General features: G+C 53.4%; 1 protein-coding gene across 2 annotated transcripts; it reads left to right on the forward strand.

Annotated features, from left to right (window-relative positions):
• The first annotated feature begins 71 nt into the window (after positions 1-71).
• RPS5 (ribosomal protein S5) lies at positions 72-11,642 on the forward strand. 2 transcript variants are annotated; one of them, XM_085532934.1, is made up of 6 exons: positions 72-107; positions 2,958-3,063; positions 4,870-5,079; positions 8,539-8,667; positions 10,105-10,203; positions 10,285-11,642. In XM_085532934.1, the coding sequence occupies exons 2-6, from the start codon at positions 2,959-2,961 to the stop codon at positions 10,351-10,353; spliced, it is 612 nt and encodes a 203-aa protein (XP_085389060.1). In that variant the 5' UTR covers positions 72-107; position 2,958; the 3' UTR covers positions 10,354-11,642. The 2 variants fall into 2 exon arrangements, with proteins under 2 accessions (XP_085389060.1, XP_085389061.1); XM_085532935.1 differs by lacking the exons at positions 8,539-8,667; positions 10,105-10,203; positions 10,285-11,642 and adding an exon at positions 7,665-7,748.
• The last annotated feature ends 4,079 nt before the right edge of the window (positions 11,643-15,721 follow it).

Consider the following 15,721-nt stretch of genomic DNA (forward strand, 5'->3'; position numbering starts at 1 on the left):
TGCGACCGGAAGTGAGAGACCGGAAGTCTCTGTGTGCCCCTGCGTAAGAGGCGCGGAAACCCCGTTTCGGTCTTTCTTTCTGCTCCGGATCCGGCCGCGGTCGCCACGTGAGGACGGAGCGGGGGGGGGGGGGGGTAAAATGGGGGTTAATGGGGGGATATAGGGGGGATATGGGGGGTAATGGGGGGCTATGGGGGTATATATGGGGCTATATGGGGGGATATGGGGGTATATGGGGGGTTATGGGGTTATATGGGGGGCTATGGGGTTATATATGGGGTTATAGGGGGGGTAATGGGGTTATATGGGGGGATAATGGGGGTAAATGGGGGGTAATGGGGCTGGGGGGGGCACTAATGGGGGAGTATTGGGATTTAATGGGGGGTAATGGGGTTATATGGGGGGCTATGGGGTTATATGGGGGTAATGGGGTTATATAGGGGTTTAATGGGGTTATATGGGGGGTAATGGGGTTATATGGGGGGTTATGGGGTTATATAGGGGGGTAATGGGGTTATATGGGGGGTAATGGGGTTATATGGGGGGCTATGGGGGTATATATGGGGCTATATGTGCGGTAATGGGGTTATATGGGGGGATAATGGGGGTAAATGGGGGGTAATGGGGCTGGGGGGGGCACTAATGGGGGGGGTAATGGGATTTAATGGGGGGTAATGGGGTTATATGGGGGGCTATGGGGGTATATATGGGGTTATATGGGCGGTAATGGGGTTATATGGGGGGGTAATGGGGGTAAATGGGGTTATATGGGGGGATATAGGGGGGATATGGGGGGTAATGGGGTTATATGGGGGTAATAGGGGTATATGTGGGGTTATATGGGCGGTAATGGGGTTATATAGGGGGATATGGGGTTATATGGGGGGTAATGGGGTGATATGGGGGATAATGGGGTTATATGGGGGGCTATGGGAGTATATATGGGGTTATATGGTCGGTAGTGGGGTTATATGGGGGTTAATGGGGCTATATGGGGGGATATAGGGGGGATATTGGGGGGATATGGGGGGTAATGGGGTTATATGGGGGGCTATGGGGGTATATATTGGGTTGTATGGTCGGTAGTGGGGTTATATGGGGGTAAATGGGGCTATATGGGGGATATAGGAGGGATATGGGGGGCTATGGGGGTATATGGGGGGGTTATGGGGTTATATGGGGAGTAATGGGGTTATATGGGGAGTAATGGGGCTGGGGGGGGAGATAAAGGGGGTTTAATGGGGCTGTATGGGGGGTAATGGGGATATATGGGGCTGGGGGGGTTTAATGGGGGGTAATGGGGTTGTATGGGGGGATATGGGGGTATATGGGGGGTTATAGGGGTAAATGGGGCCGGGGGGGGAATAAAGGGGGTTAATGGGGGCATATACGGGGGATATGGGGGGCTATGGGGGGTAATGGGGTTATAGGGGGAGCTATGGGGGTATATATGGGGTTATATGGGCGGTAATGGGGTTATATGGGGGGCTATGGGGTTATATGGGGGGATATGGAGGTATATATGGGGTTATATGGGCGGTAATGGGGTTATATGGGGGGATATGGGGGCATATATGGGGTTATATGGGCGGTAATGGGGTTATATGGGGGTTAATGGGGCTATATGGGGGGTTATGGGGGTATATGGGGGTATATGGGGGGCAGTGGGGTTATATGGGCGGTAATGGGGTTATATGGGGGGGTAATGGGGGTAAATGGGGGATATATGGGGTTGGGTGGCGTATAAAGGGGGGTAATGGGGTTTAATGGGGGGCTATGTGGGTATATATGGGGCTATATGTGCGGTAATGGGGTTATATGGGGGGTAATGGGGGGTTATAGGGGTAAATGGGGCCGGGGGGGGAATAAAGGGGGTTAATGGGGGGATATACGGGGATATGGGGGGTAATGGGGTTATATGGGGGGCTATGGGGGTATATATGGGGTTATATGGGGGGATATGGGGTTATATGGGGGGATACGGGGTTATATGGGGGGGTAATGGGGGTAAATGGGGTTATATGGGGGTTAATGGGGCTATATGGGGGGATATTGGGGGTATATATGGGGCTATATGGGCGGTAATGGGGTTATATGGGGGGGTAATGGGGGTAAATGGGGTTATATGGGGGGTAATGGGGCAATATGGGAGGTAATGGGGTTATATGGGGGGGGTAATGGGGGTAAATGGGGGGATATGGGGTTTTATATGGGGGGTAATGGGGTTAAATAGGGAGTAGATGGGGGGTAATGGGGTTATATGGGGTATATGTGGGGGTTATGGGGGTAAATGGGGGATATATGGGGTTGGGTGGCGTATAAAGGGGGGTAATGGGGTTGTATGTGGTTATATGGGGGGCTATGGGGGTATATATGGGGTTATATGGGCGGTAATGGGGTTATATGGGGGGTAATGGGGTAATGGGGGTAAATGGGGGGTAATGGGGGGTTATAGGGGTAAATGGGGCCGGGGGGGGGGAATAAAGGGGGTTAATGGGGGGATATACGGGGGCTATGGGGGTATATATGGGGTTATATGGGGAGGTAATGGGGTTATATGGGGAGGTAATGGGGGTAAATGGGGTTATATGGGGGGTAATGGGGGTATGGAGGGATATGGGGTTATATGGGGGGCTATGGGGGTATATATGGGGTTATATGGGAGGTAATGGGGTTATATGGGGAGGTAATGGGGTATATATGGGGTTATATGGGCGATAATGGGGTTATATGGGGGTTAATGGGGCTATATGGGGGGGTAATGGGGTTATATGGGGGGTAATGGGGTTTAATAGGAGGTAATGGGGTTATATATGGGGTTCTATGGGGGGTAATGGGGTTCTATGGGGGGTAATGGGGTTCTATGGGGGGTTATGGGGTTATATGGGGGGTTAATGGGGTTCTATGGGGGGTTATGGGGTTATATGGGGTGTATTTAACCCCCCCGTCCCCATTAGGATGACTGAGTGGGAAACAGCCCCCGCCGTAACCGAGACCCCCGACATCAAATTGTTCGGCAAATGGAGCACGGACGACGTGCAGATCAATGACATCTCACTGCAGGTAATTATAGGGCTGGGGACCCCCCCCTTCATTAGCTAATTAATTAATTAAGTAGGCTAATTAATGTCCCCCCCCCCCCTCCTTAGTTTAATTGGGGTGTGGGCCCTTTAAGGGGTGGCGCCCCCCGTTGCAATGCGGCCACTCGCCACCAGGGGGCGCTGTATCACGTTAGTTATGTGGTTCTTAAAGGGGCAGCGCCCCAATTTCAATGCAGTCAACTTAGTTGTAATCTAGGGGGTATAGGGGGGCATGGGAGGGTATAGGGGGCTACGGGGGGTATAAGGGGGTCTGTAGGGGGGTATAGAGGGGTATGGGGGGGTATAAGGGGGTCTATAGGGGGGTATAAGGGGGTCTATAGGGGGGTATAAGGGGTATAGGGGGCTATGGGGGGGGTATAAGGGGGTCAATAGGGGGGTATAGAGGGGTGTATGGGGATTTGGGGGGGGTATAGGGGGACTATGGGGGGTATAAGGGGGTCTATAGGGGGATATGGGGGGGCTTTGAGGGGTATAGGGGGCTATGGGGGGGCATAAGGGGGTCTGTAAGGGGGTATAGGGGTATGGGGGTGGACAATAGGGGGACATGGGGGGTATATGGGGGTTTATAAGGGGTTATAGGGGTCTATGGGGGGGCTATAGAGGGGTACGGGGTGATATAGGGGGAGGCTATAGAGGGATATGGGGGGTATAGGGGCTATGGGGGGACTAAAGGGGCATAAGGGGGTCTATAAGGGGGCATAGGGGTATGGGGGTGGACAATAGGGGGTATAGGGGGATATGGGGGGGTAATAGAGGGGTATAGGGGGATATGGGGGGGTAATAGAGGGGTATAGGGGGATATGGGGGGTATAAGGGGGTCTATAAGGGTATGGGGATGGGCAATAGGGGGGTATAGGGGGATAAGGGGGGGTTATAGAAGGGTTTGGGGGGGTTATAGGGGGATATAGGGTGGACTAAGGGGGTATGGGGGGCTATAGGGGGTGTGCTCTTAAAGGGCCAGCACCCCAATTGCAATACAGCCCCCCACCACCAGGGGGCGCTGTGTCCCATTAATCTCTTAAAGGGGCAGCGCCCCCAATTGCAATACCACCCCCCACCACCAGGGGGCGCTGTATCCTATTAATTACATGCTCTTAAAGGGGCAGCGCCCCAATTTCAATGCAGTCAACCTAGTTGCAATCTAGGGGCTATAGAGGGGTATGGGGGGCTATGGGGGGGTATAAGGGTGTCTATAAGGGGGTATAGGGGTATGGGGGTGGGCAATAGGGGGGTATAGGGGGATATGGGGGGGTTATAGAGGGGTATGGGGGGATATAGGGGGCTATGGGGGGTGTAAGGGGGTCTATAAGGGGGTATAGGGGTATGGGGGGCTGTAAAGGGGTATGGGGGGCTATAGAGGGGTATGGGAGGGTTATAGGGGGGTTATGGGGGAACTGAAAGGTTATGAGGGGGTATAAGGGGGTCTATGGGGGGCTATAGAGGGATATAGGGGGGGTATAGGAGGATATAGGGGGGTATGGGGGATTATAGAGGGATATAGGGGTGGTATAGAAGGATATAGGGGGGACTAAAGGGGTATGGGGGGCTATAGGGGGTGTGCTCTTAAAGGGACAGCGCCCCAATTGCAATACAACCCCCCCACCACCAGGGGGCGCTGTGTCCCACTAATCTCTTAAAGGGGCAGCGCCCCAATTGCAGTACAACCCCCGACCACCAGGGGGCGCTGTGTCCCACTAATCTCTTAAAGGGCCAGCGCCCCAATTACAATAAAACCCCAAAAAACCCTATTATTCCCTCCGCCCCATAGGATTACATTGCAGTAAAGGAGAAATACGCCAAGTACCTGCCCCATAGCGCCGGGCGTTATGCTGCCAAGAGGTTCCGTAAGGCCCAGTGCCCCATAGTGGAGAGACTGACCAACTCCATGATGATGCATGGGAGGAACAATGGGAAGAAGCTGATGACTGTCCGTATTGTGAAACACGCCTTCGAGATCATCCACCTGCTGACTGGGGAGGTATGGGGTTATATGGGGGGATATGGGGTTATATGGGGGGGTTATGGGGTTATATGGGGGTTATATGGGGTTATATGGGGGGATATGGGGTGATATGGGGGGGTTATGGGGTTATATGGGGTGATATGGGGGGATATGGGGTCTATGGGGGGATATAGGGCAGATATGGGGGGGTATGGGGTGGTAATGGGGGGTATGGGAGGATATGGGGTCTATGGGGGGATATAGGGGGGGATAGGGGGTGATATGGGGGGATATGGGGTCTATGGGGGGATATAGGGGGATATGGGGGGGTATTGTGAAACACGCATTCGAGATCATCCACCTGCTGACTGGGGAGGTATGGGGGGATATATGGGGTTATATGGGGGGATATGGGGTCTATGGGGGGGATATGGGGGGGATATGGGGTTATATGGGGGGGATATGGGGTTATATGGGGGGGATATGGGGTTATATGGGGGTGTATGGGGTTATATGGGGGGATATGGGGTTATATGGGGGGATATGGGGGGATATAGGGCAGATATGGGGGGTATATGGGGTGATATGGGGGGATATGGGGTTATATGGGGGGATATGGGGTGATATGGGGGGGTATTGTGAAACACGCATTCGAGATCATCCACCTGCTGACTGGGGAGGTATGGGGGGATATGGGGTGATATGGGGTGATATATGGGGGGATATGGGGGGATATAGGGCAGATATGGGGGGATATGGGGTGATATAGGGCAGATATGGGGAGATATGGGGGGATATGGGGGTTATATGGGGGGGATATGGGGTTATATGGGGGGATATGGGGTGATATGTGGGGGATATGGGGTTATATGGGGTGGTATGGGGGGGTAGGGGGGTGATATGGGGGGATATGGGGTGATACGGGGGGTATGGGGTTATATGGGTGGTATGGGGGGATAGGGGGGTGATATGGGGGGATATGGGGTGATACAGGGGGGTATGGGGTTATATGGGGGGGATATGGGGTGATATGGGGGCTTATATGGGGTTATATGGGGTGATATGAGGGTTATATGGGGGGATATGGAGTGATATGGGGGGGCAGATATGGGGTGATATGGGGGGGTATATGGGGTTATATGAGGGGGATAGGGGGTGATATGGGGGGATAGGGGGGGATATGGGGTTATATGGGGGGATATGGGGTGATATAGGGGATTATGGGGTGATATGGGGGTTATATGGGGGGGTATGGGATTATATGGGGGGGATATGGGGTTATATGGGGGGATATGGGGTCAAGGGGGGCTGGTATGGGGTGATATGGGTGGGATATGGGGGTGTATGGGGGGAATATGGGGTGATATGGGGGGATATAGGGCAGATATGGGAGGATATAGGGTTATATGGGGGGATGTGGGGTTATATGGGGGGATATGGGGTGATATGGGGGGATATAGGGGGAGATATGGGGTGATGTGGGGGGGTATGGGAGGATATGGGGTTATATGGGGGGATATAGGGCAGATATGGGGGGATATGGGAGGTATATGGGGTTATATGGGGGGGTATATGGGGTTATATGGGGGGGATAGGGGGGGTATGGGGGGATATGGGTGAGATATGGGGGGATATAGAGCAGATATGGGATGATATAGGGTAGATATGGGGTGATATGGGGGGGATATGGGGTCTATGGGGGATATATGGGGTGATATGGGGAGTATATGGGGTTATATGGGGGGATATGGGGTTATATGGGGGGGATATGGGGGCATATATGAGGTGTATGTGGTGATATGGGGGGATATGGGGGGGATATAGGGGGATATGGAGGTCCTAGGAGGGGATATGGGGTGATATGGGGGGATATAGGGGAAATATGGGGGGATATGGGGGCTTATGAGGTGTATGTGGTGATATGGGGGGGATATAGGGGGATATGGAGGTCCTAGGGGGGGATATGGGGTGATATGGGGGGGTATGGGGTGATATGGGGGGATATGGAGGGACATGGGGGGGATATGGGGTGATATGGGGTAGATATGGGGTGATATGGGGGGATATGGGAGGGATATGGGGGTGTATGAGGGGGTGTGGGGGGGATATGGGGTGGTATAGGGCAGATATAGGTTGATATGGGGGGGATATGGGGTAGATATGGGAGGGTATGGGGTGTTATGGGGGGGATATGGGAGGATATGGGGTTATATGGGGTAGATATGGGGGGGTATGGGGGGATATAGGGTGGTATGGGGGGGATATGGGGTGGTATGGGGTGATATAGGGGGTATATGGGGTGTTATGTGGGGATATAGGGGGATATGGGGTAGATATGGGGGGGATATGGGTGGGGTATGTGGGGGGTATGGGGGGATATGGGGTGATATAGGGGATTATGGGGTGATATGGGGGGGATATAGGGGGGTATGGGGGGTATATGGGGTATATGGGGGGTTATATGGGAGGATATGGGGTTATATGGGGTAGATATGGGGGGGGGTATGGGGGGATATGGGGTGATGGGGGATATGGTGTGATATAAGGCAGATATGGGGTGATATGGGGCGTATGGGGTGATAAGGATGACCCTATTAACCCCATTAATTACCCCCCCATAGAACCCATTGCAGGTGCTCGTTAACGCCATCATTAACAGTGGTGATATGGGGGGGTCTTTGGGGTCTTAGGGTCCTTATAGGGTCTATGGGCTCATAGTGGGGGGGGTGCAGACCCTATTAACCCCCCCATATTGTGTCCCCCCCCCATAGAACCCCATAGAATGCCATCATTAACATCTATGGGGTTTGGGATGGAGATATGGGGTTTGGGGGGTCTTTAGGGTCTAAGGGGGGTCTTTGGGGTCTTTGGGGTCTTAGGGGGGTCTTTGGGGTCTTAGGGGGGTCTTTGGGGTCTTAGGGGGGTCTTAGGGGGGTCTTTAGGGTCTTGGGGGGTCTTTAGGGTCTTAGGGGGGTCTTAGGGGGGTCTTTGGGGTCTAAGGGGGGTCTTTAGGGTCTAAGGGGGGGTCTTAGGGGGGTCTTTAGGGTCTTAGGGGGGTCTTTGGGGTATAAGGGGGGTCTTTAGGGTCTAAGGGGGGTCTTTGGGGTCTTAGGGGGGTCTTTGGGGTCTTAGGGGGATCTTTAGGGTCTTAGGGTGGTCTTTAGGGTCTAAGGGGGGTCTTAGGGGGGTCTTTGGGGTCTTAGGGGGATCTTTAGGGTCTTAGGGTGGTCTTTAGGGTCTAAGGGGGGTCTTAGGGGGGTCTTTGGGGTCTTAGGGGGATCTTTAGGGTCTTAGGGGGGTCTTTAGGGTCTTAGGGGGGTCTTTGGGGTCTAAGGGGGGTCTTTGGGGTCTTAGGGGAGTCTTTAGGGTCTTAGGGGGGTCTTTAGGGGGGTCTTTAGGGTCTTAGGGGGGTCTTAGGGTCCTTATAGGGTCTATGGGCTCATAGTGGGGGGGTGCAGACCCTATTAACCCCATTAATTACCCCCCCCCCCATAGAACCCCTTGCAGGTGCTCGTTAACGCCATAATTAACAGTGGACCCCGTGAGGACTCGACCCGTATCGGCCGCGCTGGCACCGTGCGTAGGCAGGCGGTCGACGTGTCCCCATTGAGGAGGGTCAACCAGGTGGGACCCCCCCCATTAATTAATTAACACCCCCGTTAATTAATTAACCCCCCCGCTAATTAACCCCTCCCCTTAATTAAACCCCTAATTAATTACCCCCCCATTAACTCCCCCATTAACTCCCTCATTCGTGATCTCCCCTATAACCCCCCATTAACCCCCCCATTAATTAACCCCCCAATTAATGAAACCCCCCATTAATTAACCCCCCTTAATTAACCCCTTCCATTAATTAACCCCTCTTAATGACCTCCCCCATTAATCAACCCCCCCTTAATGACCTGCCCCATTAACCCCCCACTAATTACCCCCCTTTAATTAAACCCCCCATTAATTAACCCCACTCTTAATGACTTCTCCCCTTAATTAACCCCCCCTTAATTACCCCCCCTTAATTAACCCCCTCATTAATTAACCCCCCCCATTAACCCCCTCATTAATTAACCCCCTCTTAATGACCTCCCCCATTAATCAACTCTTTAATTACCTCCCCCACTAATTAACCCCCCCCCTTAATTAGCCCCCCACTAATTAACCCCCCCACTAATTAACCCCCTAATTAATTAACCCCCTAATTAATTAACCCCCCATTAATTAACCCCCTCTTAATGACCTCCCCCATTAATCAACACCTTAATTACCTCCCCCACTAATTAATGCCCCCCTTAACTAACCCCCCCCTTAATTAAACCCCTCACTAATTAACCCCCTATTAATTAACTCCCTACTAATTAACCCCCTCATTAATTAACCCCCCCATTAATCAACCCCCCTTAATGATCTGCCCCATTAACCCCCCCACTAGTTACCCCTCCTTAATTAAACCCCCATTAATTAAACCCCCCCCCTTAATTAGCCCCCCCACTAATTAACTCTCTATTAATTGACCCCCTGCTAATTAACTCCCCACTAATTAACCACTCATTAATTACCCCCCCATTGATCAACCCCCTCTTCATGACCTCCCCCATTAATTCACCCCTTAATTACCTTCCCCACTAATTAACCCCCCCCAATTAACCCCCCTTAATTAAACCCCCCCACTAATTAACCCCCTATTAATTAACTCCCCACTAATTAACCACTCATTAATTACCCCCCCACATTAATCAACCCCCCTTAATGATCTGCCCCATTAACCCCCCCACTAGTTACCCCTCCTTAATTAAACCCCCATTAATTCACCCCCCTCTTAATTACCCCACCCACTAATTAACACCCTAATTAATTAACCCCTTAATTAATTAACCCCCCATTAATTAACCTCCTCATTAATTCCCCCCCCCCCATTAATCAACCCCCTCTTAATGACCTCCCCCATTAATCAACCCTTAATTACCACCCCAACAAATTAACCCCCCTCTTAATTAACCCCCCCTTAATTAACCCCCTCATTAATTAACCCTGTAATTAATTAACCCCTTAATTAATTAACAGGCCATTTGGTTGCTGTGCACCGGCGCCCGCGAAGCCGCCTTTAGGAACATCAAAACCATCGCCGAGTGCCTGGCAGACGAGCTCATTAACGCCGCCAAGGTCAGTTCATTACCATTAATTAACCCTTAAGTCATTAATTAACCCCCTTAATTAATTAATTATTCCCCCCTTTAATTAAAGGGCTCCTCCAACTCTTACGCCATTAAGAAGAAGGACGAACTGGAGCGCGTTGCCAAGTCCAACCGCTAGGGGGCGCTGTGGGAGGATCCCCATTGGATTCAATGGGATTCCTATTGGATTCAATGGGGAGGGGGCTATGCGACCTCCATCCACCAGGGGGCGCTGTGGCGGGATCCCCATTGGATTCAATGGGACCCCTATTGGATTCAATGGGGAAGGGGGGCTATGCGACCTCCAACCACCAGGGGGCGCTGTGGGAGGATCCCCATTGGATTCAATGGGACCCCTATTGGATTCAATGGGGAGGGGGCTATGCGACCTCCATCCACCAGGGGGCGCTGTGGGAGGATCCCCATTGGATTCAATGGGACCCCTATTGGATTCAATGGGATCCCTATTGGATTCAATGGGGAAGGGGCTATGCGACCTCCATCCACCAGGGGGGCGCTGTGGGAGGATCCCTATTGGATTCAATGGGGAAGGGGCTATGCGACCTCCAACCACCAGGGGGCGCTGTGGGAGGATCCCCATTGGATTCAATGGGACCCCTATTGGATTCAATGGGACCCCTATTGGATTCAATGGGGAGGGGGCTATTGTGACCTCCAACCACCAGGGGGCGCTGTGGGAGGATCCCCATTAGATTCAATGGGACCCCTATTGGGTTCAGTGGGGAATGGGGGGGGCTATGCGACCTCCATCCACCGGGGGGCGCTGTGGGAGGATCCCCATTGGATTCAATGGGACCCCTATTGGATTCAATGGGGAGGGGGCTATGCGACCTCCATCCACCAGGGGGCGCTGTGGGAGGATCCCCATTGGATTCAATGGGATCCCTATTGGATTCAATGGGGGGGGGCTATGCGACCTCCAACCACCAGGGGGCGCTGTGGGGGGAGTCCCATTGGATTCAATGGGGGATGGGGGGGGGCTATGCGACCTCCATCCACTAGGGGGCGCTGTGGGAGGATCCCCATTGGATTCAATGGGACCCCCATTGGATTCAATGGGGGATGGGGGGGGGCTATGCGACCTCCAACCACTAGGGGGCGCTGTGGGAGGATCCCCATTGGATTCAATGGGATCCCTATTGGATTCAATGGGGAATGGGGGGGCTATGCGACCTCCATCCACTAGGGGGCGCTGTGGGAGGATCCCCATTGGATTCAATGGGACCCCCGTTGGATTCAATGGGGAGGGGGCTATGCGACCTCCATCCACTAGGGGGCGCTGTGGGAGGATCCCCATTGGATTCAATGGGGTTGTATGGTCTTTGTCATCTATGGGGCGCTGTGGGGCTGCCCCACAAGTCGTGCCCCCCCCCCCCCCCCCTCCTTAAATAAAAGGATTTGTGTCTATATTGTGGTCCTGGTTGTGTTTGGGGGGTATTATGGGGCAATATGTGGGGTTATGGGTCAATATATGGGGTTTTGGGGGGTTATAGGGCAATAGGGGGGGCTATGGGGCAATATATGGGGTTATGGGGCAATATGGGGGGTTATGTGGCAGTATTGGGGGCTATGGGGTGGTTATGGGGCGGTTATGGGGCAGTATTGTGGGCTATGGGGTGGTTATGGGGCAATATGGGGCGGTTATGGGGAAATATGTGGGGTTATGGGGCAATATGGGGAGTTATGGGGCAATGTGTGGGGTTATGGGGTGGTTATGGGGCAATATGTGGGGTTATGGGGTGGTTATGGGGCAATATGTGGGGTTATGGGGCGGTTATGGGGCAATATGGGAGGTTATGGGGCAATATGTGGGGTTATGGGGCGGTTATGGGGCAATATGGGAGGTTATGGGGCAATATGTGGGGTTATGGGGCAATATGGGGGGTTATAGGGCAATGTATGGGGTTATGGGGTGGTTATGGGGCAATATGGGGGGTTATGGGGCAGTTATGGGGCAATATGTGGGGTTATGGGGCGGTTATGGGGCAATATGGGGAGTTATGGGGCAATATGGGGGGTTATGGGGCAATATGTGGGGTTATGGGGCAATATGGGGAGTTATGGGGCAATGTGTGGGGTTATGGGGTGGTTATGGGGCAATATGGGGGGTTATGGGGCAATATATGGGGTTATGGGGCAATATGTGAGGTTATGGGGTGGTTATGGGGCAATGTGTGGGGTTATGTGGTGGTTATGGGGCAATATGGTGGGTTATGGGGCGGTTATGGGGCAATATGTGGGGTTATGGGGCAATATGGGGAGTTATGGGGCAATGTGTGGGGTTATGGGGTGGTTATGGGGCAATATGGGGGGTTATGGGGCAATATGGGGGGTTATGGGGCAATATGGGGGGTTATGGGGCAGTTATGGGGCAATATGTGGGGTTATGGGGCGGTTATGGGGCAATATGGGGGGTTATGGGGCAGTTATGGGGCAATATGGGGGGTTATGGGGCAGTTATGGGGCAATATGTGGGGTTATGGGGCGGTTATGGGGCAATGTGTGGGGTTATGGGGCGGTTATGGGGCAATGTGTGGGGTTATGGGGTGGTTATGGGGCAATATGGGGAGTTATGGGGCAATATGGGGGGTTATAGTGCAATGTATGGGGTTATGGGGCGGTTATGGGGCAATTATGGGGAAATATGGGGGGTTATGGGGCAGTTATGGGGCGATATGGGGAGTTATAGGGCAATATGTGGGGTTATGGGGGGGTTATGGGGCAATATGGGGGGTTATGGGGCAGTTATGGGGCAATATGGGGGGTTATGGGGCAATATATGGGGTTATGGGGCAGTTATGGGGCAATATGGGGGGTTATGGGGCAGTTATGGGGCAATATGTGGGGTTATGGGGTGGTTATGGGGCAATATGTGGGGTTATGGGGCAATATGGGGGGTTATGGGGCAGTTATGGGGCAATATGTGGGGTTATGGGGCGGTTATGGGGCAATGTGTGGGGTTATGGGGTGGTTATGGGGCAATATGGGAGGTTATGGGGAGGTTATGGGGCAATATGTGGTGCTATAGGGCAGTTATGGGGTAATATGGGGGATTATGGGGTGGTTATGGGGCTATATGGGGTGGTTATGGGGCAATATGTGGGGTTATGGGGCAATATGGGGGGTTATGGGGCAGTTATGGGGCAATATGTGGGGTTATGGGGCGGTTATGGGGCAATGTGTGGGGTTATGGGGTGGTTATGGGGCAATATGGGGAGTTATGGGGCAATATGGGGGGTTATAGGGCAATGTATGGGGTTATGGGGCAATATGGGGGGTTATGGGGGGGTTATGGGGCAATATGTGGGGTTATGGGGCGGTTATGGGGCAATATGTGGGGTTATGGGGCGGTTATGGGGCAATATGGGGAGATATGGGGCAATATGGGGGGTTATAGGGCAATGTATGGGGTTATGGGGAGGTTATGGGGCGGTTATGGGGCAGTTATGGAGAAATATGGGGGGTTATGAGGCAATATGGGGAGTTATGGGGCAATGTGTGGGGTTATGGGGTGGTTATGGGGCAATGTGGGGGGCTATGGGGCAATATGTGGGGCTATGGGGCAGTTATGGGGCAATATGTGGGGCTATGGGGCGGTTATGGGGCAATGTGTGGGGTTATGGGGTGGTTATGGGGCAGTTATGGGGCAATATGGGGGCTATAGGGTGGTTATAGGGCAATATGGGGGGTTATGGGGCAATATATGGGGTTATGGGGCAATATTTGGGGTTATGGGGCGGTTATGGGGCGGTTATGGGGCAATGTGTGGGGTTGTGGGGTGGTTATGGGGCAATATGGGGAGTTATGGGGCAATATGGGGGGTTATAGGGCAATGTATGGGGTTATGGGGGGGGTTATGGGGCAATATGGGGAGTTATAGGGCAATGTATGGGGTTATGGGGGGGGTTATGGTGTGGTTATGGGGCAATTATGGGGAAATATGGGGGGTTATGGGGCAGTTATGGGGCGATATGGGGAGTTATGGGGCAATATGGGGGGTTATGGGGGGGTTATGGGGCAATATATGTGGGGCTATAGGGCGGTTATGGGGCACTGTGTGGGGTTATGGGGCACTGAATGGAACTGCAATGCAATTAAACCAATTAACACGGCCGTTAATTAACCCCACAATGAACAACCACCGCCATTAATTAACGAACAACCACCGCCATTAATTAACGAACAAACAGCGCCTTTAATTAATGAACGAACACAGCTGGGAATTAATGAACAAACACCGCCATTAATTAATAAATAACCGTTAATTAATTAACGCTGCCCTACGGAGCCACTCGACCACAGCAATGGGGTATAATGGGGTTGGGGGGCAGCTCTGCCCCATAGGGATATAATGGGGTTGGGGGGCAGCTCTGCCCCATAGCGATATAATGGGGTTGGGGGGCAGCTCTGCCCCATAGGGATATAATGGGGTTGGGGGGCAGCTCTGCCCCATAGCGATATAATGGGGGGTTGGTTGGGGGGCAGCTCTGCCCCATAGCGATATAATGGGGGGTTGGTTGGGGGGCAGCTCTGCCCCATAGGGATATAATGGGGTGTTGGTTGGGGGGCAGCTCTGCCCCATAGCGATATAATGGGGTGTTGGTTGGGGGGCAGCTCTGCCCCATAGGGGTATAATGGGGTTGGGGGGCAGCTCTGCCCCATAGGGATATAATGGGGGGTTGGTTGGGGGGCAGCTCTGCCCCATAGGGATATAATGGGGGGTTGGTTGGGGGGCAGCTCTGCCCCATAGGGATATAATGGGGGGTTGGTTGGGGGGCAGCTCTGCCCCATAGCGATATAATGGGGGGTTGGTTGGGGGGCAGCTCTGCCCCATAGCGATATAATGGGGGGTTGGTTGGGGGGCAGCTCTGCCCCATAGGGATATAATGGGGTTGGGGGGCAGCTCTGCCCCATAGCGATATAATGGGGGGTTGGTTGGGGGGCAGCTCTGCCCCATAGGGATATAATGGGGTTGGGGGGCAGCTCTGCCCCATAGCGATATAATGGGGTTGGGGGGCAGCTCTGCCCCATAGGGATATAATGGGGTTGGGGGGCAGCTCTGCCCTATAGGGATATAATGGGGGGTTGGTTGGGGGGCAGCTCTGCCCCATAGGGATATAATGGGGGGTTGGTTGGGGGGCAGCTCTGCCCCATAGGGATATAATGGGGGGTTGGTTGGGGGGCAGCTCTGCCCCATAGCGATATAATGGGGGGTTGGTTGGGGGGCAGCTCTGCCCCATAGGGATATAATGGGGGGGGGGGGGGGGCAGCTCTGCCCCATAGGGATATAATGGGGTTGGGGGGCAGCTCTGCCCCATAGCGATATAATGGGGTTGGGGGGCAGCTCTGCCCCATAGGGATATAATGGGGTTGGTTGGGGGGCAGCTCTGCCCCATAGGGATATAATGGGGGGGGAGGGGGGCAGCTCTGCCCCATAGGGATATAATGGGGGGGGAGGGGGGCAGCTCTGCCCCATAGGGATATAA

This window comes from Coturnix japonica, unplaced genomic scaffold, assembly GCF_054131305.1.
Source record: "Coturnix japonica strain WE unplaced genomic scaffold, WE-NBRP24 Scf050, whole genome shotgun sequence".
Taxonomy (NCBI): Eukaryota; Metazoa; Chordata; class Aves; order Galliformes; family Phasianidae; genus Coturnix; species Coturnix japonica.

What these genes read in the sequence shown, in the direction of transcription:
- RPS5 (XM_085532934.1), top strand. Translation starts at nt 2,959, where the DNA reads ATGACTGAGTGGGAAACAGCCCCCGCCGTAACCGAGACCCCCGACATC. An exon ending in TCCACCTGCTGACTGGGGAG is followed by an intron (nt 5,080 to 8,538) that starts GTATGGGGTTAT and finishes CCCCCCCCATAG; the next exon opens with AACCCCTTGCAGGTGCTCGT. An exon ending in AGCTCATTAACGCCGCCAAG is followed by an intron (nt 10,204 to 10,284) that starts GTCAGTTCATTA and finishes CTTTAATTAAAG; the next exon opens with GGCTCCTCCAACTCTTACGC.